A 25,995-nucleotide genomic window follows, 5' to 3' on the forward strand; every position below is an offset into this window, starting at 1 on the left:
ACAAAAGGTACGTGCTCGAAGATCTAACATTATTATCCCTCCCCCTCAATGGATCAGGGCAGGGTTAGAAATTAACACTTGCCTGCTAGCCCGGGCCTAGTACCAGTTCCTGCGGGCTAGTAAAAATTTCCCAATTTTCCAATTGTTTTAACATTAAGGGCATTTTATCTTTACCCGAGCCAGTAAAGCTTTTCAGTTTAGTTCTATCCCTGCAGGGTGCAGTCATTTACCATTCTCAGCTCCCTGGGGATTATACAACCCCAGTACTGATATAAAGAAGTAGTTGAGTCAACTTAAATGGTAATCAAACAACTTCTGCCATGAAGCAAATAAAATGTGTCATTAGAAAATCAGTTTCGGTTCCTGATTTTCAGTACGAGTATATCACTATGTAAACCAAATAAATGTGTTTTGTTATAAATTCAGAAAAAGGATATGATTTTAAAAAACAACCATTTTATATGGAAATATATACCAAGCTGTGCCTAACATGCAGGTATATATTGCTGTAGACTGTGATACCTACAACCAGACCTTCACATGCGAGATCAATTATATTATTTATTTACTGCATATGTATGTTACATGAATAAAGATTACCTGTTTTATGTCTTGTGTTTGTTAACATAAAAAAGATCCAAGTGTACGGAGGACCATGTGTTGATGACAATGACCAGTGTGTGACAACCATGACATTACGTTACAACAAAATATAAATACACTGAGGCAATTCATCTATTATCTTTCCAAACAACACACATCCTGCACACCAAAACCTGACAATGTTGGCAGGACATTCAGGAAATTTATTGATGTTAAAGTTTCCAAACAAAATAAAATGATGCAACTCACTAAATGTGCCACCACATACATCAAACAGCACAAAGTCTCAATAACATAGCCTGGAGTTTTACGAAGGTGGTCTTGAATGGGAACTGTCCTCAAACAGAGGGATGATGTAACTTACGGAATATTTGTTATCTAAAACAACTCTCCACAGCAATTACATCATATCAAATAAAACTAGATCAAGAAGTCCTGGAGTTTTATGAAGCTGTTTTGGGTTTGAGTCATACTGAATGCATATATCTTAACTTGAAACTTTGGGGAAGTCTCACAACACCAGATGTGACTACATGGTGATTATTGCCGACAATGAGATGACTTTAGAGCACAGTGCTTAACAATGAGAATAGCACACTGTGACCTTTAGGGACCTGGAACTTGTTTTAACCCTCTCATTGACACAATGAATTTCAAACCCAGCAACACACTAAAAATCACCATTACCCAATCAGTTTTGAGGTGCTTCTGTACAATATGCACGAAGTAAATAAAATATAAAATCAGCCAAACAAATTTATTAATTGAAACTGAATCTAGGTTTCAGATCGGACCATTTTCTAGGATAATGATTGTCATCCAAAATTTCATAGATATTTTTAATTTGGGTCATAGAATTCTTTGGTAAGAATGTCCAATCAAAATTTGCTCAAATCATGTCCTAGAATCACTACTGAATGTTCCTCAGTTGTATTACATCCATACAAGGCACAACAAAGCACCTGAAGACATCCCTGCATGGAATCAGTATAAAGGACAAAACCATGTGGATGCAGACATTGTCACATCTGAGATCCACCCTTATGGAAAGCCAAGTCCCATGGTCGGCCTGGCAAGGCCTGTTTGTCATTAATCACATGTGTTGTGTAACCCTGCCCCAGGGGGTGCTGACGTAAGGGTGTTTGTTCCCCACTGAAGGTGCTGTCTCACTGTCTCCCTCCCAGTGGGGGCCAGGGCCAATACAGGCTGTAATTTAGGGGGGTAGGGATCAGTGCTGCTGCGTGTCAGGTGGACAATATAATGCTCTCACTGACAGATAGAACATACATTGAGGAGTCCTCTGTGTAATTGTGAAATGATCACTTCCCTTGGCTTTTTATCTCAAACTTCTATGGATGTCAATAAAGGTTTGTTTTGAAGGGTTACAATAAGCCAATAGTTTGAGATGAGAAGGTCATTAAACAGGCTCCAGAAGAATCGCACTGTTATCTAGCGCAGGATCAGCTTAATGGGGAAAATCTGAGATTTGGTTGCGATTGTGATGTGGTAATCGGTCTCATTAGAGAAATCCTTTGAGTAAATGAAAGTTATTGATGATACACCTTGACACAAATCTACAGATTCCTACAAATGATTGTAAACAACAAACATGTTTGTTTTAAGTAAACTGTGAGATTTATAACCCTACAAATATTTCTACAAGGATTGGATGGTCTATTGGAGACACAAATATAAAAATTCTTGTTGCTGAGCTTGTAAATTGCTGAAATGTTAAAATAGTTATTTGACACAGGGCAACTGTATATTGACTTTTCAGTTGCCAACATTCTTTTCACATGCCCCAATTGTATCTTAATTTCATTTGACACCTTACCACACAATAATGGGGTTGTTTCATTGCCACCATGAACTGCAAGACTTGACTGGTGTTAGGCCTCAGCCCAGACATTTTCTACACATATGAAAACCCCTAATTTACCTTGCATATACTTATCTCACATTAACATTAACAGTGGATGTTCTGAATGTAACATCAATTTTATTCAATGTTTACAAAATAATTCGTCTTCAAATTATTATTTTTACCTTCAAAACTGAGGGTGGTCATGAGGTCCTTGAGGATTTTTCCTCCAGTGTTTGACTCCAGGAACCCCCAAACTTGTTCCAACTTCTAAAATGTTTAACATTTGGGCTCTGTCTGTTTGTTATCTAACACCTCACTCAGCAATATTACAGCTATATGATGGTGTTCTGTAAATAATCAAGTTTGGACTTGACAAATCAGTGATTGACAACATGAGCATTGATCCACGCAATGGGGATACGATGACATGCATCAACCAAGTCAGCGAGTCTGACCACCCGATCCCGTTAGCCACCACTTACAACAAGGATAGTCACCTCTTAAGGCAAGCATGGGTTGCTGAAGACCTATTCTACTCCAGATCTTCACGGGTCTAGCATTTGAAAATGAAGTGTGCGAAATTAAAGGGGATCCTGGGGTACTTGAGATTTCATGATGTAATATTTAAATTTAGGACCTCTAAATCTTTAACTTTTAACACAAGGGTTACAACAAGGACGCCTGACCCGCATGGATGTTTCAGACCCTGACTTTAGGCTCAACTTTAGTTTGTTTGTTGCTTAACGCCGCACTCAGCAATATTGCAGCTATATGATGGTTATTTTGAGTGAATGGGCACATCATAGACTTAAATCTAGTCTCTGAAATGAACATATCGTACATAAAAAAACAGTTTTTCAGTTATCTTAATAAAAAAATATTAAATTTGAGCCCAGTGACTCTCTTCATTTTCAGATACTGCAGTGATCTAGACTTGCCAAACATTATAGACTTACATGGGCTGTATTTGATATATATTTGTATCAGGGTCTGTAAGACAGACTAGGAACATCATTGAAACAATGCCCAGAAGCAGTACTGAAGGAGCTGGTTCAACTCCCATAGGTTACCATTAACTTGGACCCTAGTCGGTCTTACAGACCCTGATACAAATATATCAAATACAGCCCACGCAAGTATATAATGTTTGGCAAGTCTAGATTACTGCAGTATCTGAAATGAAGAAGTCTCTGAGCTCCTTTTTATTATATTTTTATTAAGATAATTCAACAACTGTTTTTTCTTCAGTATATGTTCGTTTCAGAGACTAGATGTTAGTCTAACTTGGAACCCTGCCTTATCTTGTTCCTAAATACAGTGTCAACTTGGTAACTGGGACCACTTGGTGTGTAACATGCCCACCTCACATATTGCTACATATCGTGATAGTCAAGTCATGATACAATACGTATCCCCATTCTTAATTTGACCTGTTTTTTTCATGAACTTTTCCACATTTCATGTAGCCTGGCCAAAAAAGGTTGTTGTTTTTTTTAATTTGAATGATGCTTAATTTACACTCATATTAATAGTAATATGTAACAAGAGTTAGTATTTTCTTTCACAAACTTTGTAAATTACTTTCTGAAAATCGATAGTCTTACAACATGAATCGATACAGGGTTAGAAATTAACACTTGATCACTAGCCCAGGGCGAGTACAAGTCCTGCGGGCTGGTACAAATTTCCCCATGGTTTTAACATTGTTTTAACATTCACTTTTTCTATACCTGTCAAAATTACAATAATATCAGAAAACTATGTATTTCTACACACATGGGTATGATATAAAAACGATATTACATGGCAGTAGTTCAGTCACCAGTTCTACAAACATGGCTATTCTTCAATCAGTTCACGATTTCATTGTCAAAAGCAAAAGATATGATTAGCTTAATTTTATGCATACTGTAATGAAACACTGCATTATCTTATTTAACAGACTTGCTTCAATGTTTTGGCTTCATGTATTTCAATTATGCATTTTGTATATTTATGTGTAGAACTATCTTATATATAACCAGCTGTTGTTTAGTTACTACCTCAAGAGGTATTTACATAAGCAAGTTTTGCTTGTTTACCGATCCAGATTTCTTTTGAAATAAAAATATGTTAAAACCACATAAGGAGGGCAAATAAAGTTTACCCAGGCTAGTCAAGCTTTTCAGTTTAGTTCTAAACCTGCAGTGTATCATATCGTCAGGTTCATCGATACATCATGGCACCCTAGGGACCACACAGTTGGATCAGGAAGTGTTCCTACCTGGGGCCCAGCACTCCTGTAAGTGAGGTTCACTGTCAGCGTTGTACCAGATCAGCTGTCGACATCCATCATACGCCATGGAGAACTCGTCATCACCGATACCGTACCCTTCCTACAATAAACACATATACCTTGTAATGACTGCAGGGATAGATGTATGTTTCACGTGTGCCATGGGGTACTCAAAACCGTACAAAGTTGTGTGCCCACAAGGATGTTCATAGACACATAATCGGGGCGAACCGGGATTCGAACCCACAATCATAGGTTTATGGCATGCCCAAGGGACACAACTCTGCACAGCGAATCGCGGCACCTAAGACGACTAGGCCACCCGTGCCCCCATATAACAGACTAAAAGGGCCTGGAGAAATCAGTTTGTTATATACGTTTTCGATCGGAAACGTCCGGATAAAACAAAACACTATACACATAATTACAGCTTTGACTTGTATTAGCAGTGATTACACCAAAGTTAAAGATGGATTCAAGACAAGCTGATTGATGATGAAGGAGATCAAGATGCTGTGCTGGCAATGTAGAGCCATGTTACCTGTTGACTTGATGAAGCTAAAGGATATGATGACAAGCCTCAACCGAGTCAGCAAGCCTAACCACCCAATCCCATTAGTCGCCTCTTACCACAAATATGAGGCCAATTCTAACCGGGATCTTCACAGGGATGAAATCTTTCAATATTATCAAAATTTCCGGTATAACTCAAAATCCATAGATTCATGGTTAATCTGTCATGGTAGAATAGAAACGATACCGTCCTAAAAATATCAATTTTGATTTAATAATAGCAGTTATGGGTCAGAAGGATTCTGTAATACGAAAGTGATGACAAGGAATATTGAAGTACTTTCCAACATGAAATGGCAACCAATAGCAACAGGGGAAAACATAAAAAAACTAGTCTTGTTTCCATGGGAATGCCCTCCACCTTCACACCTGTCATGTAATACACAATCAGGTATTCGGGATTTTGGGATTCCAAACTAAATGCCATTGGCAGGCAACTTGGAAAAAAATCTTTTGTTCAAAACTAAGATTTCAGGGAATTAAATAAATTACCATAACATTAGATTCAATGTAATAATGTGAAACTAAGCAAAGTCTCTTTCCCATGGATCTTCTTATCAGTGATAGCTCAGTCACCTCTACAAAACTATAAGATTAGTAATATCTACATTAAGAAATTTGGAATTTTTCATACCAATTTGGAATTTTTACTGACATTTGCTTCGGACTTGGGGCCAAATATCAGCCTCTGAGAAAGTCTAGATTAATCTGTGTTGTGATCCCTTAGGTCAGGAAGTGATTTATAGGGAGCTTCTCTGTCTCCGTCACTCAGTGTCACGGAGTAGGCTTATGTCATGTGATAGGTGTTGGCCTGTTTCGTTTTACAATTTATTGCAATAATGATTCATGTACTGAAATAGTCCCATACTATATTGCATGCTTTCTTTCATCTGTAATCTGTTATGAACCTGCATCATTAAACTTGTGGTTCCCCCGGCATATTTCACAAAAGAGTCTGCAATTTTTTATCATGTTTCTTTTTTTAAGTCCGAAATGGACCCATACATCGGACGTCCACATTTTTGACAATTTCATACATGTCTGCCTTTTTGTTGGATGTTGCTATGGTCACAATGCATGCCTAACAGACACATTATATACAGGTACCGTATTCGACGTAATAAGCACCCAGGGCGCTCTCAAAATTAGAAATAAGGGGCTCTTATTAGAATATAAATTTGGTGAGATTAAAAACGAGGTTGAAAGATCGTAAATATTGTGGTTTATGCTGACAGCCTGAAATGATATAAAAGAAGAATCTGTGTGTATTATACACAATAGATATATTTTCGAGAATTTAATTGCCCATAATTAAGGGTGCATATAACAAAGGAGTGCGTATTATACACAAATAAATAAGTCTTGTGTACATTGATCAATCGGAAAGGGTGCTAATTGGGATTGTTCACTAGCCAATATATTAGCAAATAATGCTGTGTGCGCTTATTAGAGCGGTGCGCTTATTACGTTGAATACGGTAAGTGTTCTTCACTCTGAGTTTTGCTCTTTTTCAATCATTTGAAACAGTTGCTAATTTCTGAATCGCATAATTTCCATTTGACTTGTCACTTATGTAAACTTTGCCAACAAGATGAAAATATGCATGACATTGAAAAACGCAATGTACCGGTTTTCCCAAACAAACTGTGATACAAATCATTAGTATTTCAAAGTGTGGTGTAACTGTATTGTTTGATAAGCATTACTTAGAAGTTGACGGATGACAAAGTAGACACGTTAACAACTTCTCTAATAGTGAGTGAGTTGGGTTTAATGCCGCTTTTAACAGTATAACAGTTATATCACGGCGTGTCAGCTTAATGTGGGAGGAAAGCCCAAAGTGATGCAAGTCTCAGACGTTTACCACTTCGGTGAAACCCACGAGCAAGGGTATGGAGCTGACAAACCTAGAAACATAATCAGGGCGAACTGGGATTCGAACCCACTATCATAGGTTTCTGGCGTGCCCAAGTGACGCAACACTGCACAGCAAATCACGGCGCCTTACACGACTGGGCCACTTGTGCCCCCACTTCTTTAAAAACTGTGAAGGAGACATTTCGGTGTAGATCCAAGGATATAAGGATCTATACCAAGATGTCACCTTCACAGTTATAAAGGAACTGGCATACTGGTAATACTGCACACCTCTAGTTATGTCACATGACCTTATTGGGTGAATGTTTCGAACTACTGTGACTATATCAATCAAGTTAACAATGCTTCTAATCCTAAATGCATAGCAGAAACAATATATTCCTTATACAGTATCCCCCTGTGCTGTGAATGTCTTCCATCAACTGTCACTTGACTGATGTCAAGAACTTACGTGATTGAGGAATTTACTGTCTTTTGTGGCCCATCCAATCTGCATCACGCCTGCCGTTACTATGGTAACTTCATAGTACCACACTCCTGCATCCACTTGGAAGGTACATCTTACACTCTCAAAGGATGAGGCGTCACATCGGGCCTGGGTGTCAACAATCACATTAAAAGGTTAAGACAAGATGAAAAAAATGACAGGATGATAGGCAGGACATACATATACATCCCTGATTGTTCTATCTTTGATTTATTGAATTTCAATGCATGAATTGATTCAATAAATACAATTACACTGCATTAACTTGAAATCATTAATGTAATACAGATAAGGTAAGGTGACATGGGGTTAAATGCTATTTTCAAGATTATTGTACATTTCATGCCAAAAAAATAATAAAAATAAAATAATAATATAATAATAATAATAATAATAATAATGATAATAATAATAATAATGAGCCGTACTCCATGCATTAGCATGCTCTAAGTGCTTAGACATTATGACCCCAGTCAATGGATCAGTGTGCACTCAACAATCATTCTGCTCTCCCTGTGGAGTATACAACCCAAGCTGCCTGTTAGGTGCAGAAGGTTAACAACCACATTGCCATCTCATCCTACCGGGTACCCATTCACTGACGGGTGAATAGAGGCACAATTTGAACAAAGTCACTTGCCCAAGGAGACACCAAATGGGCTACACCTGTGGGGTAGGACCGAAGCCCGAGAAACTCTCAGGAGCCAAGCGGCTGAACACAGTCACCCATCCAAGGATTCTGCGACCGACGTTGCCTAGCTTCACCTGATTTGTGATCTATGTGCTGTGCACAGGACCATGTGCCACCACCAAAATGATGTATTTACATTCAAGTTACCAATACAGCACTCAATACTGTCAATGTCATTATGTGATATTAGACACATAATCCATTTGAAATAAAGTCTTGTGCCTTGGGTTTTGTGCTGTGTGTCTGTCTTTACTAGTTCTTTACTAGTTCTGACTTGTGCCAGTTTTATAGCGCTGGTCCACTGATTATACTATGTTTTAACACGAATACTCCACTCTGACACAGTATATTGACTCCGAGCCGACCAGTCCTTGAATTATCAATTTAATGCTGAATGCCAGTCAGGGTAACAACAAGTACCAGGGTAACAACAAGTACCAGGGTAACAACAAGTACCAGGGTAACAACAAGTGCCAGGGTAATAACCCCGTGACCTACCTCCACGCCACTTGCTGAGATCTTGAGGTATTCACTGACATCATTGTTGTTGAGCATAACATTAATACCATTCAGGTCGATGCGTTCGTAAGTAAACTGCCTGCCCTGAAACAATAAGTTGTGAGATTAATTTAAATATTCATAATCCAAATGAATCTCAGACTGACAGAACATAAAGTGATTTTAACTAGCAGGCTTCAAATATACAACCTTTAACTTAAAAAACACTACCTTGAAGAGGTACATGAAATTATGCTCATAGTCTCTTTTTGTCTGCACTCAGCAATAGTCAAGCTCAATGAGGGCAGCGGGGTAGACTAGTGGTTACAGTGTTGGCTCGTCACGCCGAGTGAGTGAGTGGGGTTTAACGCCGCTTTTAACAATATTCCAGTTATATCATGGCGTGTCAGCTTAATGTGGGAGGAAAGCCCGAAGTGATGCAGGTCACAGACGTTTACCACGTCGGTGAAACCCACGAGAACGGGTATGGTGCTGACAAACCTAGAAACATAATCGGGGCGAACCAGGATTCAAACCCACAATCATAGGTTTCTGGCATACCCAAGGGACGCAACTCTGCACAGCCAATCGCGGCGACTTAGACGACTGGGCCACCCGTGCCCCCTCGTCACGCTGAAGACCCGGGTTTCGATTCCCCATGTGTGAAGACCATTTTCCAGTGTCCCTCATTGGATTTGGCTGGAATATTGCTAAAAACGACGTAAAACCATACTCACTCCAGCTCTATGATGGCGCTCTGTAAATAATCATGTCTGGGCCAGACAATCCAGTGATTAACATCATGAGCATCGATCCACACAACTGGGATACAATGACATGCATCAAACAAGTCAGTGGGTTGCTGAAGACCAGTTGTAAGCCAGATCTTCATTGGGTATGATGATATATTTTTCTTATGTGAGGTGAGGTGAAATTGGGTTTACCATCGCATTCAAGATTATCGCACTTATATAGCGACATGCATGCATGTGTGTGTGTGGCTGCTTGAACTAGTCCAGACTGATGCCAATTTACAGTGCTAGCTCGCTGAGATACGATCCTGCAGTTTAACATGAATACCCCACTCAGACCCAGTATACTGACTCCTAGCCGACCAGTCCTTGTTTTGGCCCCTTAATGCCGTGTGCCAGGCAGGGTAACAACAAGTACTATCTTTCAAAGTTTTTGGTATGATGAAGCTGGGGATCAAACCCCAGTCCTTCAGCTCCCCGGGCAGAAACTCTATCAATAGACCACGGAGGCGGTCTCTTAAATAGACAGACGATGATTGAATATGAATATAAAAGTAAAGCATCTTGATGAAATTTAACCTTACCTCTATAAGAACTGTTTTCCAGAACATGAAACAAGAAAGTGAAGGTCATGAGAGAGGATAGATCAAGGAATCCTGACTGCTTGTTAACAAAGCAATGACGCTCAAATAATAAAATGTAGAAAATAAGTAAAGATTTACTATACATGTACTTAATAAAAAACATGAACACAATATCAAAGCATTGTAGCTCACCTGATAATATCTATCAGAATGTTAAAATTAGCATCATGGAACTGTAGGTCACCAAGCATAATATTTTAGTGGTTAGCAAAAATTAGTTCTAAACTAGAGTAGCCTCCCTTGCCTTGGGTATAGCCAAGCTCCTTCCCAGCGTGTGACATCTTCGTTACACTCTCGGTAACATCGCTGCCACCAGTGTGGACACGGCCATTACAAGAATCTTGAAATTTGCCCTCTAACCCCAAACGTAGTCACGTTTATACTTTTGCTTATGTCTTTGGGAATGCCAATACAGTTATTTTTTAAAAGGTTTACGACTGACCCTATATCCTAGATGAATTTAACTTCTTCTTCTTTTTTTTAACAGATTGGTTTGAGATTGCAGACTAACGGAAATACACTCAAATTCCCCCTTACATTCTTACAATACCAATTGCATAATAGTTTATATGAAATAGAAATTTAATTTGACAAACAAAGAAAACAATTTAGTTGGGGTAGAGTATTTGGCGTCATGAGAGTCATCGCTTGTAGCGATCGCTTATTTGTAAGCATAACTGTCCATCAGTTGCGGGTTCAACTCCAAGCATGGTTGTGACAACCTTTCACAGTGGGGAGTTTTGACTGGTGGCAGCGATAGTATAGAGAGCTCTGCGAACGAGCTATCTCTGTGAGGAACTTGGGGTATAACGTCTAGTTTGTGGGTGCTTTTCACACTTCTAGCATGGCCGCAAGCTGTTTGTTTTAATATCATAAATCCCGCCCACCCTCCCAGTAGCATGAATGGCCTGTCGGTTTTTATTTATCAAGGAAAAAATGGCAACATAGACAGTTGAAAAATGTTTGCTGTCAGCATTGATAACCAAACATTTTCTGCCTGAATACTGAGGACTAAACACTAATATCAGTATTAGAAATTGGCACTAGTCCTATAGCCCTTACCAAACTGCCCAATAGTTAAGGTATCATAAGGACTAGTAGAAATTTGCCACTTTTAAGGGTTTTGCAATATTTTATCATTATAAGGACTTGTGAACTAAAACTGTTAGTTTCTACTGCTGAATATACTGATGCAAAAATTGATGGCATCAGAAGAAAAATAATTGCCAAAGTTCTGCTTCCTCAGTTTGGCAATATTCAGAGGATGATACAGAGCGCAGATCTGCACTTTGATAGAATTCAAGGTCATGATCCAAACACAAATGTCAGACTTTGACTGTTGGATAGTCTAGGGCTGATAGATGGTTACTCATCCATACTTACAAATCACTCAACAAAATCAGCTGAGTTTGTTTCAAAAAACATTAATTCTCACGAGGGATGAACCTGGAGCGTTTCTGATCGGGATCAAAAGCCTTGGAACCCAGCGTGCTGAAACCTTTGTCATGCCCAGTTCTTTCTTCAGAATGTTCTCAACTCCCTCATGAGAGATGCCTACTGTATTGGGTATGTGACACGGGGTGAGTCGCCGATCATCCATAATCATATCATATCTTTTATTAACACTTTCCTCAGTAGTGGCAGTTGAAGATCTTCCTGATCTTGGATCACCTTGAAACTCTCTCTTCGAGGCCCTTCACTGTTCACCACTAAGGTGAGGTGAAATGGGGTTTAACGTCGCATCCAAGATTATAGCAATTATATAGTGATGTGCATGCACGTGTGTGTGTATGTGTGTGGCTGCTTGTTCTAGACCGGACTGATGCCGATTTATAGTGCTAGCTCACTGAGATACCATGTCGCAGTTTAACTTGAATACCCCACTCAGACACAGTATACTGTCTCCGAGCAGACCAGTCCTTGTTTGAGCCCCTTGATGCCGAGCGCCAGACAGGGTAACAACAAGTACAATCGTTGAACGTCTTTTGGTATGACGCGGCCGGGGGTCGAACTCCAGACCCTCTGCTCTCCGGGCGGACGCTCTACCACTAGACAACGGAGGCGGTCCGTCCACCACTAAACAGTAACATCCTCTGTATTCTTGTTGTTGTTTGTTGTTTAAGGTCGCACTCAGCAATATTCCAGCTATGTGACGGCCGTCTCTAAATAATCTATTCTGAACCAGACAATCCAGTGATCGACAACATGATGATCAATCCACGCAATTGGGATCGATGACATGCATCAACCAAGCCAGCGAGCCTGACCACCTGATCCCGTTAGTCGCCTCTTACAACAAGCATAGTCATAGCATTCAAACCTCATTATTGGTCGGAACAAGCATTGAAGTTTCAGCTTCATTGAACCAATGGAGGAGAAGATGTTTACAAAGCACATTATCATACCTCTGTCAGAATGAGATCTGATTGGTCCACGTGATCTTGATAAAATACTGTGTAACCTGCCTTGGAAGGTAATAAATTTCTCAGCGGGGGAATAAGAATCTTATATAATACTAGCTGCACATGAATTTCTGAGAAATAGAATAAATCCCTTTTACCCCGCTTCAAAGGAAAAATGTCCACGTTTTTTCCGACTCAAAGGAAGTCACATGACATAGCACAAGTTAACCTCAGTTCAATCGAAAAGCTGTTTTCTATCAATTTTGAATTTCTGTTAATTCTTTTACAATGCCACATTAGAACATGTCTGTGAGATAAATTCATTGTAGCAGGATCATTGGGGGTACATGAGGTTTTATGCGTCCTTCATTAGGGTTTATACCATGAGCTGGAAGGGACAAACAGGTCATGACATGTGCTCACTTGACATTCAGGTGAGCTAAACAAGACACTTGTGTTCATGTCAGCATCAATATTTTGTGAGTGAATGCTGTTATATCCAGCTACCATACTAAAAAAATGACAAAGGAGGCACTTCCACAAGTTAAATTTGTTGTCAGAGATCAAGAGGTAGATGTAGCTAAAAATGTCAATGGAGCTAAAACTATTTGATAATAATTACTAGAAAATGATATACCCCTTCTACAATGCTGTCTTTTCGATATGATAAAACAAGAGTCATCAGAAAGATGACATATCCCCCCGGCAGCTGTCTGTAAAGTAACCACTAGTAAATGTGCAATTCTGTATGGAATGAGTCAACAGTTGAAAGTTCTTTAAGAAGCATACATTGTTTACCCACTGAATGGTTTTCGAATTCTGGCCCGGAAATGAACCCATCCCCCAATGCAGTCTAGGTCCAACTTCTTTCCATAAAAATTGTAAAAAATAAAAATTCGTAAAAAAAAATAAATGTCAAAAGGCACCACTTCAGTATGTGCCTGATAGCTATGCCAAGTTTCGATCAAATACACTGAATGGTTTTCAAATTCTGCCCCGGAAACGAACCCCATCCCCAATTGAGCCTATGTCCAACTTCATTCCATTAATATTTAAAAAAATAAAAATAAGAAAAATCCCAAAATATCAAAAGGCACCACTTCAGTATGTGCCTGATAGATTTGCCAAGTTTCGATCAAATACACTGAATGGTTTTCGAATTCTGCCCCGGAAAAGGAAATTATTACGGACGGACGGACAGACTGGCTGATCGCTGTATCCCCCCGCATTATATGCCGGGGGGATAAAAAGCAAGAAACATGTTGGTTTGTTTTTTTTACTTCGTAAAAAGCCTCCAATTTTGATGCCTTTCACAGAATTCAGTGACAAACAACCACAAACAATGAACAGTATCAACAGATGACATGAGAAACCTCACTAGAGCCTTATGAACTACAGGCAATGGTTTGTATCTATGATAATGAAATAAAATATTTCACTTATTTGCGAAATTTGTTTCAAAATCCCATTCTGATTCCTCCAAATCATCATGGCTGCCATCTCTGGTATTGTTTCATTTGTGCTATGATCAGCGTCCCGTTTAAAGGTAATTACCAGTTTTTTACCGGTAATATTAGGCTTGGACCGGTAATTCATGTGACTGCCAGTCCCTGTGCACCGGCAAATGAAGTGCCTTATAAATCTTTGTTGTTGTTCATATAAGTACATTTTTCGAACAAAGTCAGCTTGTCTGTTACCATCAGGGTTTCCCCTTTTCGATTCCTAGGTTAAATATCCATTTGTAGCGACTTCATCTCGAAATATTAAAAATAAGAGAAAATTGTGACTGAAGTATGTGTGAATGACATATATATAAAACTAAGTTACTTCAGAGATGACATCTTTGCACTGAACATGATGTTGAAAGAATTAAAACCAAATAATTTACATACCTTTTTTTATTTGTTGAAAGTTGGGACTTGTAAATTACCTAGCGGGGACTGGTAATTTTTAGAGTTGCCAGTCCACAAGGACTGGCAGTTTCAAAAGCCAGCGGGAACACTGTATGATGTCATGAAGCATAATGTAAATGTCCTAATAACACAGAAAACCTCACAAAACTACAAAAGTTGGACTCACATAGGTTATCGAGGCACCAAGCCGCACAGAAGCCAACTTCCCTCTTGACATAGTCAGAGTCGTGCCACCATTCCTCCAAAACCAGCAGGGGATGGGGAGACAACTCTTTCATTGACTGGTTAATTGTTACCTTGTTCTCACCTGGAAAAGAAACAAAAAGATACTGATTGTGTTTGCATACATGCAGGGTTGAACAGTACTTCATGTTTTAGATGATTATACTTTGACCTCAACAGTACAGAAACCTCATGTCCCAGAGGATTATAAGTTGACCTCCACAATACAGAAACCTCATGTTCCAGAGGATAATAAGTTGACCTCCACAATACAGAAACCTCACGGTCCAGAGGATTATAAGTTGACCTCCACAAGACAGAAACCTCATGTCCCAGAGGATTATAAGTTGACCTCCACAATACAGACACCTCACATTCCAGAGGATTATAAGTTGACCTCCACAATACAGAAACCTCACGCTCCAGAGGATTATAAGCTAACCTCCACAATACAGAAACCTCACATTCCAGAGGATTATAAGTTGACCTCCACAATACAGAATAAGTTGACCTCTACAGTACAGAAACCTCACGTTCCAGAGGATTATAAGTTGACCTCCACAATACAGAATAAGTTGATCTCTACAGTACAGAAACCTCATGTCCCAGAGGATTATAAGTTGACCTCCACAATACAGAAACCTCACATTTCAGAGGATTATAAGTTGACCTCCACAATACTGAATAAGTTGACCTCTACAGTACAGAAAACTCACGTTCCAGAGGATTATAAGCTGACCTCCACAATACAGAAACCTCATGTTCCAGAGGATTATAAGCTGACCTCCACAATACAGAAATCTTATGTTTGTAATAGTTTTCCATATCATTTTCTAGGTGCAAGGTCATTGCACCAACAACTTGCCTTGTGAATCTTCCATAGGTACCTATTTGCAGCCAAAATCTTATGAGTGAAAAGGTGATTCAATTTTAAATGCAGCTTTGCAGAGTATTTCAGGCATTTCTCACAATATGGGACAAAAACCTCAAGTGCTGAAGGTTATAGATGCTTCCTACTTTGGAAACATGAGTATTTTGGTATCATGACTATGGTCTAGGTATTGACAAACTAATTATCAATATTTAGGGAATCTTGGAATAGCACCTATGACCAGTGGATCCTGGCACAGTAAAGAAACACAACTCTGCACAGCAAATTACAACATATTAGCCACTGGAAACTCAGGAACACAACTTTGTCCACCAGCTTGGTTGGTTGGTTTGTTGTTTAACGCCGCACTAAGCAATGTTCCAGCTATATGACGGCGGTCTGTAAATAAATCAAGTCTGGACCAGACAATCCAGTGATTAATATCATGAGCATTGATCCACGCAATTGGGATCGATGACATGCATCAACCAAGTCAGCGAGCCTGACCACCCGATCCTGTAAGTCGCCTTTTACGCCAAGCATAGTCACCTTTTACGGCAAGCATGGGTTGCTGAAGACCTATTCTACCCCGGAATCTGCACGGATCCACCAACACCCAAGAATTAAACAAAAGAGCAGAGAATCATATTCATTAGGTATGTTAGTCCTACGATCATCATAGCGCAATGCTAGAGAGAAGTTTCAACAGTCAAGGCACTATGAGCACTGTGGGGAGCGCGACCCAGATCTTCCTCCTAGTCTTACTTGTTTGTGCAAACTTCTCAAGAGCTACCATGGAATGCAGTACCACCACCGGAGGGTTGCAGGGATTCTGAAAACATGAATCATACATGGCCATTAGATAACTGCTAGCTCCATGTTATTCTAATAACTTGTAAATAGTGTCTCAAATAACCCTATACAAGCAAACAAACAAAATGCAACAACAAGATTACTATTTGATAACATGTTTGGAACAATGTTTCAAGTAGTAATCTTGTTGTTGCATTTTGTTTGTTCACTACTTGAAACATTGTTCCAAACATGTTATCAAATAGAAATGTTTTTTTACGCATTCAGAACACACCAGAGGTGAGGAACAAATACATATCAAATTTTGTATTACTCTATTCTGAGTACATAATTATGATAATGGTAACAGGGACATATTCCAGTCTTTATGATCATGAGATGTGATTAATTACAAAGAAGTTTACTCCATGTGCTTCATCATCATCATCATCTTGATCTAATGATAAAGGCATAATTTCAGTAAGATATTCTCAAATTTCAAGCACATTTTCTCAATGTGAAAAAAGTTAAAGTCATGTAAGAACATTTCCAGTTCATTCGTGACATTAAAGAGATTAAAGTAAACATAAGCTAAACTAAAGTATATTTTGCCCTGTGAAACTAATAAAAAGAGCAATCCTTACAGGGTTTTTTGCTTCAATTATGTACAAAGATTTATGGGCTAATTTGAGGCACATTTCACAGTGAGGTTTGGGGCAAACATTACTTACCAAATGACAGATGAGATACTGGAGAACATCAGCTGATAACAAGGTTATACTACTGGGACCTGCAACCATAATGGTACAACCTTATAGCATAGCAAACAGTCATCTTACTCTTGTCAGAGCTGGCACTGGTATTTGTTAGTAAGCAATAGCATCAACAGTAGCTCCTTAACCTAACCTAGATTCAAGGCTGGACAAAATTATCTGTGTACAGGCCTAGAGACAAAAACTTTCTGGTTATATTTTCTTAATATCAAAAAATATCCACACTAGTCGTAAGAGAAGGCAGATATGAGGATCAGGAGGTCACAATGAGGTGAGGTGTAATTGGGTTTAACGTCACGTCCAAGATTATTGCACTTATACAGCGACGTGCATGCACGTGTGTCTGTGTGTGGCTGCTTGTACTAGTCCGGACTGATGCCGATTTATAGTGCTAGCTCACTGAGATACCATGCTGCAGTTTAACATGAATACCCCACTCGGACACGGTATACTGACTCCTAGCTGACCAGTCCTTGTTTTAGCCCCTTAATGCTGAGAACCAGACAGGGTAACAACAAGTACCATCTTTTAACGTCTTTTGGTATGACGCGGACTGGGATCGAACCCTGGACCTTCCGCTCTCCGGGCGGACGCTCTACCACTAGACCACGGAGGCGGACGAGGTCACAATGAGTAACTGTACTCCTACTGCACAGATCAACACTCGTGCTGTCAATTCCTCGTGGAGATCTGGGTCAGGATATGTCCTGTGTGTCACCTGCTTATTCTGACAGCCAAATGACCATTGAGTGTTTACTATGTGTGAGTAACTGTACCCCTTCTGTTTGTTTGTTTGTTGTTGAACGCCGCACTCAGCAATATTACAGCTATATGACAGCGGTCTGTAAATAATCTTGTCTGGACCAGACAATCCAGTGACCCACATCATGACCATCTATCCAAGCAGTTGGGATACGATGACATGCATCAACCAAGTCAGCCAGTCTGACCACCCAATCTCATTAGTCGTCCCTTACGACAAGCATAGTTGCCTTTTACGGCAAGCATGGGTTGCTGAAGACCTATTCTACCCCGGATCTTCACGGGTCGTACCCCTACTGCACAGGTCAACACTCATGCTGTCAATCCCTCTAGTGCATCTGAATCGGAATATGTCCTCTGTATCCCCTACTTATTATGAGAGCTGAAAATGAGGATTGGTTGGTTACAATGTGTGATCTGACTCTTTGTCAGTCATCGTAGACTTACACAGGCTTATTTGACTTTCCATCAACAACAGGTTTGCCCGATTACAACTTATCAACAGGTGGGCGTTATACAGCTGGAATATTCCTGACTGAAGATGTAATCAATACACTTTTTCTTATAATCTGAAAGATTTACAATTGGAGTAAAACTGTCTGGCAGTAACCACAAGAACCATACTTGAAGGTGCTTACCTGCCAGTTTTTCTGCTAGACAACCAAGTATAACACAGATATTGCGCTGATGTGAGGGATCCTTGTACATGGTGGCCGGCCCCTCCTGTCCCAGGTTCAGGTGTCGCTGCAGCTCCAGCAGGGCCTCCTGGAAGGGGACAAGTGGAGCATCACTCTCATGGCACGGTACAGGGCTACAAAGTCTTTCTACCTTACACAGGAATATTGGATTCTCATTGGCTGAGACTAAGGGTGACAGTTGGGGTAGGGCTGGGACAGGTAGCTTGGGTACTCGGGTCGGGTGGGTACTGAGTAGGACCTGGGTATTCACAGGACCACACGGACCCATGGTTATTCATGTGAAATATTGTTTAATGAGAAAAAAAATCACAACTATATCTTCATGGGCACCTACAAATCGTTAATGTTCAGATATCTTTCTAACTATAAGCACATTCCTTGTGACTTTCGTATGTTTTGAGTAAAGATACAGCTTCAGTAAACTTCAGTGTATGCATGACCAGATCGTTTTATAGGTGTATCTAAATACTTTTTGCAAGGGTTACAGTAAAACAATTTCTTATTGGATATTTTGTACCCAACGCTTGAGATCTACAGCGGGTATTTGGGTAGGGTCAGGTAATAGGGGGGTCGGGTACCCGGGTAGTAAATTTGGACTCGTCCCAGCCCTATATTGGGGCTATTTTCACTATTGCGATTGTATAGTAATAGTACCCCACACTATTGCAATAGTATAGCCCTTGTTGAAACCACATAAAACTTCGGTAAGCAAACATGGTAAGTTAAATTCTAATATTTCTAATTCTATTTGAGGTAAGCGGAGATCGCGTTCTACCGATTGTGAAAACCCACTGGATTACATATCAGAAGAAGATTTATTCCTTAGATTTCGGGCAGAGACAATTCTATACATCATGTCCAACAGCTAAGTTCTTGCTGAGTTTGAATCTACAAATGCTATTGAGTTACAGAAGAAGATTTATTCCTTAGATTTCGGGCAGAGACAATTCTATACATCATGTCCAACAGCTAAGTTCTTGCTGAGTTTGAATCTACAAATGCTATTGAGTTAAAAACTCAGCTGAGTTGTTTTTGCAAACTCAGTTTGAGATCTGAATCAAAACTTAAGTTTGTTTTGAGAAATCGGTGCCTGATGTTACACTCATAGCTAGACTCCAAACTGAGAGTAGCATGTGGTTTTGGCTATAGTAATATTATCTTACTTATCAATCAGACAAAACCACTCATGAGATGGCAAATGATAAGTTTCAACCAAATCAAACCCAGGTTCGGGCACAGTAAACATGGTACAGTACAAAACAAAATTTAAGGGCTTCCTGTCACTTTACGCTTGCTGCTACATTAGAATCTTGGGAGCGCCTAAATCTGAATTGTTAAAAATTAGCCTACAGCAAGGGACATTCCAGCTCATTCAAACACTGCAGGGAAATGAAAGACTTACTTTTGTGGGCAGAGGACATTCGTCCAGGAGCAGCGTGATGACAGCAGGGCCGACAGGGTCGTCCATTGGAATGACTCGGATGAGAGATTTGACGACGTCCAGCCAGCCCTGATCTCTCTCTGCAGTCTTGTGTAGGGTCAGCATGGCCGCTGGAGGCTCCTGGTCACTGAGCACAAGAAGGTGGTGACAAATACTTAACATTAGCAGTGATAGAAACTAACATTTTTAGTTCACTGATCCTTACAATGTTTACAATCATAACATATAGCAAAACCCTTAAAAAGGGCAAATTGTTATTAGTCCTTGTGATATTTTAACAGATGGGCAATTTGGCAAGTACTATAGGACTAGTGCCAAAATCTAATGCTGAAAAGTTTGAAGTCATGTAAGAATGTAATACCTCAAGTTCGAGGGTAGGGGTTAATAGGTCTGCAACTTTTCCCCCCGACAAGATACACCTTACAAGAGATTTTACAGTTGAGTGAGTGAGTGAGTGAGTGAGTGAGTGAGTGAGTGAGTGATTGAGTTGGGTTTAACGCCACTTTTAACAGTATTCCAGTTATATTGCGGCGTGGGAGGAAAGCCCGAAGTGATGCAGGTCTCAGACGTTTACCACTTCGGTGAAACCAACGAGCACGGGTATGGTGCTGACAAACCTAGAAACATAATCGGGGCGAACCGGGATTTGAACCCACAATCATAGGTTTCTGGCGTGCCCAAGGAACGCAACTCTGCACAGCGAATCGCGGCACCTTAGACGACTGGGCCACCCGTGCCCCCTTTTACAGTTGAAGACCCATCTCTAATCATCTAATTTTACATATCAAAGTAGTATTCCCATGATATGTCAACATTGTCACAACTCTGTTTCGGGTTGGGATTAAGGGTCTTAAAAGTGTAAGAAAATTAGATTTGCTTCAAAGATTGAGCTTTGAGTTGTTTCCTAGATATCAATCAATCTGTATATACCAATGACGTGCATAAATTATTGTTTTTAATATGTCATCCAGACAACAACAGACATATACATGGAACAATAACATTACTTGAATAATAAGCCAATTCTTATCATGCTACTTTGCAGACAGATACTTGAGAAAAACTTGCATCTATATGTCATAAAGTTGCTTTACATATATATTTTAGTCATCTAATTTACTGATCCGCCTACCAAATATTTCACAAATGTGGCATGAGATCAATCTCTTTATCTTCCATCCCAGTCAGTTAACTCATTGCGATAATTTCAGGAATGACAAGAAACCAATTAAAGAAGTAATGTATGTGAATGTGGTAAGGGAGGTAACCCATGACGTGTCATTAAAAACACTCATTTCATTTCAGACGTCCAGATAAGCTGAAATATGCAGACAAATCAAATCCTAGCATATCAAAGCAACAAAGACTATAAATAAACTATTGAAACAAAACTAATGCGTATTTTATAACAATTAGATAAAACGATTGTGTATATTATTACTATTAGATAAAAAAATTGTGTATATTATTACTATTAGATAAAACAATTGTGTATATTTTTACTATTAGATAAAACAATAGTGTATATTTCAAATATATTATAACTATTAGACAAAATGTTTGCTTACATTTTAATTGTGTACCAACTGATCCCGAAACTCACTTAGACAGTTACACTTGGAAAAACGTGAGCGACAAAAAAAACTTAACTCGAATACTGATAGATTCTAACTGAAAAGCACATCATTGTGGATACCCAATCACAATCAAACCCTTGAGTAAAAACCCAAATAACCAACAGCTTATCTACAGCTTGTCTACTTCACTCCAAAACCAATTGCTTTAACATGTTTAAGAGATCATGTATTGAAAACATATTTTTATTTTTATTTCAAACATCTAGATCATTTTTCAAATCTGTAAACCAAATATTAAAAAAAAAGAAAACTTAAGTATAAAGGATTCTTTGTTCAGAGAGTGACGATATACAGATAAACATTGTGGATTTAATGTACTGGAAGTTCAACATAGCTACAAATCAATATTGAGGAGTCATCAAAGGAAAGTATCAGAACATCTGTGCATCTGAGACTTACTTGTCTACCAAGGTCCGAATGAGTGCCAGTGTTTCTAACACTAGAGAATCAATACTCTTTGTGGCCAGCTCCGCACCTCTCCCGGCTCCCCCGCTTCTCCGGTGGTGGCTGCTACCAGATACACCATTGGCTGTCCGCTGAGGGTTAGAGTGACCGGTGCCGCGTGAACCACGTGATCGGTTCCGTGAATCTCTATTGCGAGAATCTGTGTTATCCGTGGACTTGTCTTTACAAACACATGAACCCATTATGTATGCTCGAATAAACTGAGCACAGATGATGCGGCATATGTGCAGCGGAGAGGAAAATATATGATGGGTCAGCCAAAATGTTACTATCATGCCTTAAATCTTGGTTCCATCACTAAGTATGTGCTAATCATCCTCCATACTGTGGCAACTTGACCCTTTCTTTGGTACTGTTCATAGTGGAAATGATTGAACCCTCTTCAAACTATAACTGTTGCTGAAAGTATAGAAGTTTAAAAGTGTTGAAATATTGCCATTAAACAAATGAATCAGGTTAACTCATAGGCCTGTTAGTGTCAACAATCTCACACTGAGTAAGTGAGTGAATTTGGCTTAACGCCACTTTGAACAGTATTCCAGTTATATCATCTCGTGTCAGCTAAATGTAGGAGAAAAGTCCAAAGTGATACTGGTCTCAAACGTTTACCACTTTCGTGAAACCCACAAGCAACAAGCCGTCAAACATAGAAACATACTTTGGGCGAATCCATGATCATAGGTTTCTGGCATACCTAAGGGATGCAACTCTGCACAGCGAAAAGTGGCATCGTAGATGACTGGCCACTCGTGTCGCCATGGCACACTGAGGATATATTCAGTCAAAGGCATGTACTTACAAAACATGCAGGGTTACACTAACCAGAACTATAGTTTAGTTTGTTTGTCGTTTAACGCCACACTCAGCAATATTCCAGTTTGCCGTGGAACAGGCAATCCAGTGATTGACATCATTAGCATCGATCCAAGCAATTGGGATGCAGTGACATGCAATCACAGCAACAACAAAAACAACCCACAACTATCAGGTGTATAGGCTGGCCATGAAAGTCGTGGAAAACAGCCTAGGTCACTCCACTCTGCTGACTGTTATCTATAATATCTCCTCAGCTTGTCCTCACACTGTCTCTTGGAATGCTGGACCTGTCTAGCACTGTTTTTTGGTATGGGAGTCGAATGCGTATTCGATAGAGATTAAGATAATCAACAGCTAAAGACTTCTTGTATTCTTTTTTTCTAAATACTGTATTCGACGTAATAAGCGCCCAGGGCGCTCTCCAAAATAGAAATAGGGGGCTCTTATTAGAATATTATTTTGGTGGAAAAAAAAACAGAGTTGAAAGATAAATTTCTTGGTTTATGCTGACAGCCTGTAATGTTTATATATGACAGATATATTTTTCCAGAATTTAATTGTCCATAATTAAGGGTGCATATAACACACAAGTGCGTAATAAATGAGTCTTTTGTACATTGATCAATTGGAAGGGGTGCTAATTGGGATTGTTCACTCACCAACATATTGTCAAATATCGCCGTGGGTGCTTATTACGTTGAATATGGTAGTCATTATGGAACAGAATAGGTTATACAGATGTGGTATAATCAATATACATGAACTTGATTAGAGAAGTACACATTTGGTTTTATATTTAACAATGTTTATACTAGGTATTAAATATGCAATTAGGAAATTTATACTTTTGGTTTTAAAGTTGTAATTCATTCACATAGTCATCAAACTTGCTTCTTGAAGGTAGCAAAAATCCAGAATGGGACCACCAGTTTACACTATTAAAGAGTGAAGTTCCTGGAGTTGACAGGGATAGTACAGTAGAACACGGATATCATGAACATGGATATAGCGAACAAACGGATACAACAAAGTGTTGAAAAATCCCCGATATATCTCCTATATAATATCAAATAAAATTTACGTACATAACGAACTCTCTACAGCTAACTAATGTATATAGTGAACTGATATCTGATCACCGACAAGCCCATCTACCACTAATTAGTGACGTGTATAGCGAACTGAGAACTCTCACTCAGTGTCAAGTGTCACTGACAATTGGCTGTACGTAATCGGCGGTGAATCAACACAATCGCGGCAAATCAACACAATCAGCGGTGACGATTCAACCTTGTTAAACTTGCATTGTGTTAATCTTACCTATACATGTAATTGGACTAATCTTATCTGTAAAATAAACATTAAACATATAAATTTTACAAATTCTCAAATCCTGCGAGTTGACTGACTTTGGTCCTGCCCGGAAATGGTTACGAGCTGCCGATCACCAAGATGCTAAATATGTTTACATGTATTTGATAAACAATGTTCTAAAAATGTCATGAATTTAATGTTTAAAATGAATGTTATGAAATGTTATCAATTGAATGCTATGAAGTGATCACTGCTCATACAAGACAGAGCTGCAATTATGTGTATTGTGTTTTGTTTCATCCAAGATGGCGGACGTTTCCGAGTGAAAACGTATATAATGAACAACGAATATAACAAACTGATTTCTCTAGTCCCTTGTAGTTCGTTATATCCATGTTCTACTGTAGATACATATAAACAAGGGCCTCCTGCTTCATGATAAAACCGATAACACCAGCTAGCTACAGATGTTGGAAAGTTTTAGCAATATTCCAGCAATATCAAGGCGGGGGACACCAGAAAATGGGCTTCACACATTGTACCCACGTCGGGATCGAACCCGGGTCTTCGGCGTGACAAGCGAGCGCTTTAACCACTAGGCTACCCGACAGCCCAGTAACAACTGGTAATAGTGTCCACCTATGATCATTGATAAGGCGTCCCTACAAATGTGACCTGTCAGATGCCGCTACAAGTCTAATACTTACAAGAGCGTAATCAATGTAATTTGTGCTGTTCTACAGGTCTTGTTTGGTGTTTAAATGCTGCACTTGGCAATATTCCAACTATATGACGGTGGCATGTAAATAATAAAAATCAGACAATCCAGCCATGGATAATATAAGCAACAATACATCAGGGTATAATTACATGCAAACATATCAAATCACGGAACCTAATGACCATAAAGTCTCCTCTGACAGCAAGCAAAAGTTACTGGGTACCGATTCTAACCTAGATTCACCAAGGCAGCGTTAGAAATTCTCACTAGTCCTGTAGTCCTTGCCAAACTGCCCAATAGTTAAGGTATCCTAAGGACAAGTAGAAATTGGCCATTTTTTTAGGGTTTTGCTATATGTTATCATTAAAAGGACTAGTAGAGTAAAACTGTTGGTTTCTACAACTGCAAGGGAACAAATTGGTTTTGATAGAAAGCAAACCATGCCAACTGATTGGCATCAGGATACCCTTAAAATACACACACAGTGCTATTATAACATCCCATTGAGTCTATGCCATACACTTCAGAGTCTAGTGGCATCATTTTAAATACAATTTGAAATTAGAATACTGACAAAAAGCTGTCGGAATGCAATGACATACGTGTACATCAGTGATAGAAACTAACAGTTTTAGCCCTCTAGTCCTTATAATGATAACATATAGCAAAACCCTTAAAAAGAGGCACATTTCTACTAGTCCTTATGATACCTTAACTATTGGGCAGTTTGGCAAGGACTATGGGACTAGTGCCAGTTTCTAGTGCTGTACATTCAACCAAGCCACCAAGCCAGGCCACCAGATCTCTTATGTTGTCTTGTACAACTAGCACAGGTTGCTGTGAACCTCTTCAAACTTGGAATTTGCCCAAGCCTCCAAAAACTTGGGTGGTCATCATGACACC

At 39.4% G+C, this 25,995-nt stretch overlaps 1 protein-coding gene across 1 annotated transcript in view; it reads right to left on the bottom strand.

Moving 5' to 3' along the window:
• LOC139454085 (RING finger and SPRY domain-containing protein 1-like) overlaps positions 1-25,995 on the bottom strand; it is a 63,375-nt gene that overhangs the window by 35,009 nt on the left and 2,371 nt on the right. Inside the window, exons 2-11 of the mRNA XM_071235581.1 lie at positions 22,176-22,640; positions 20,101-20,266; positions 18,639-18,765; positions 17,197-17,255; positions 16,439-16,505; positions 14,747-14,887; positions 10,206-10,216; positions 8,870-8,974; positions 7,645-7,788; positions 4,731-4,842 (exon numbers count right to left, since the gene is read on the bottom strand). Coding sequence (XP_071091682.1) covers positions 4,731-4,842; positions 7,645-7,788; positions 8,870-8,974; positions 10,206-10,216; positions 14,747-14,887; positions 16,439-16,505; positions 17,197-17,255; positions 18,639-18,765; positions 20,101-20,266; positions 22,176-22,516 — 1,273 coding nt within the window. The 5' untranslated portion in view covers positions 22,517-22,640. The remainder of the gene's footprint in view (positions 1-4,730; positions 4,843-7,644; positions 7,789-8,869; positions 8,975-10,205; positions 10,217-14,746; positions 14,888-16,438; positions 16,506-17,196; positions 17,256-18,638; positions 18,766-20,100; positions 20,267-22,175; positions 22,641-25,995) is intronic.

Source organism: Haliotis cracherodii, unplaced genomic scaffold (genome assembly GCF_022045235.1).
Source record: "Haliotis cracherodii isolate W230 unplaced genomic scaffold, xgHalCrac1.p SCAF_10, whole genome shotgun sequence".
In the NCBI taxonomy this organism is placed as follows: domain Eukaryota; kingdom Metazoa; phylum Mollusca; class Gastropoda; order Lepetellida; family Haliotidae; genus Haliotis; species Haliotis cracherodii.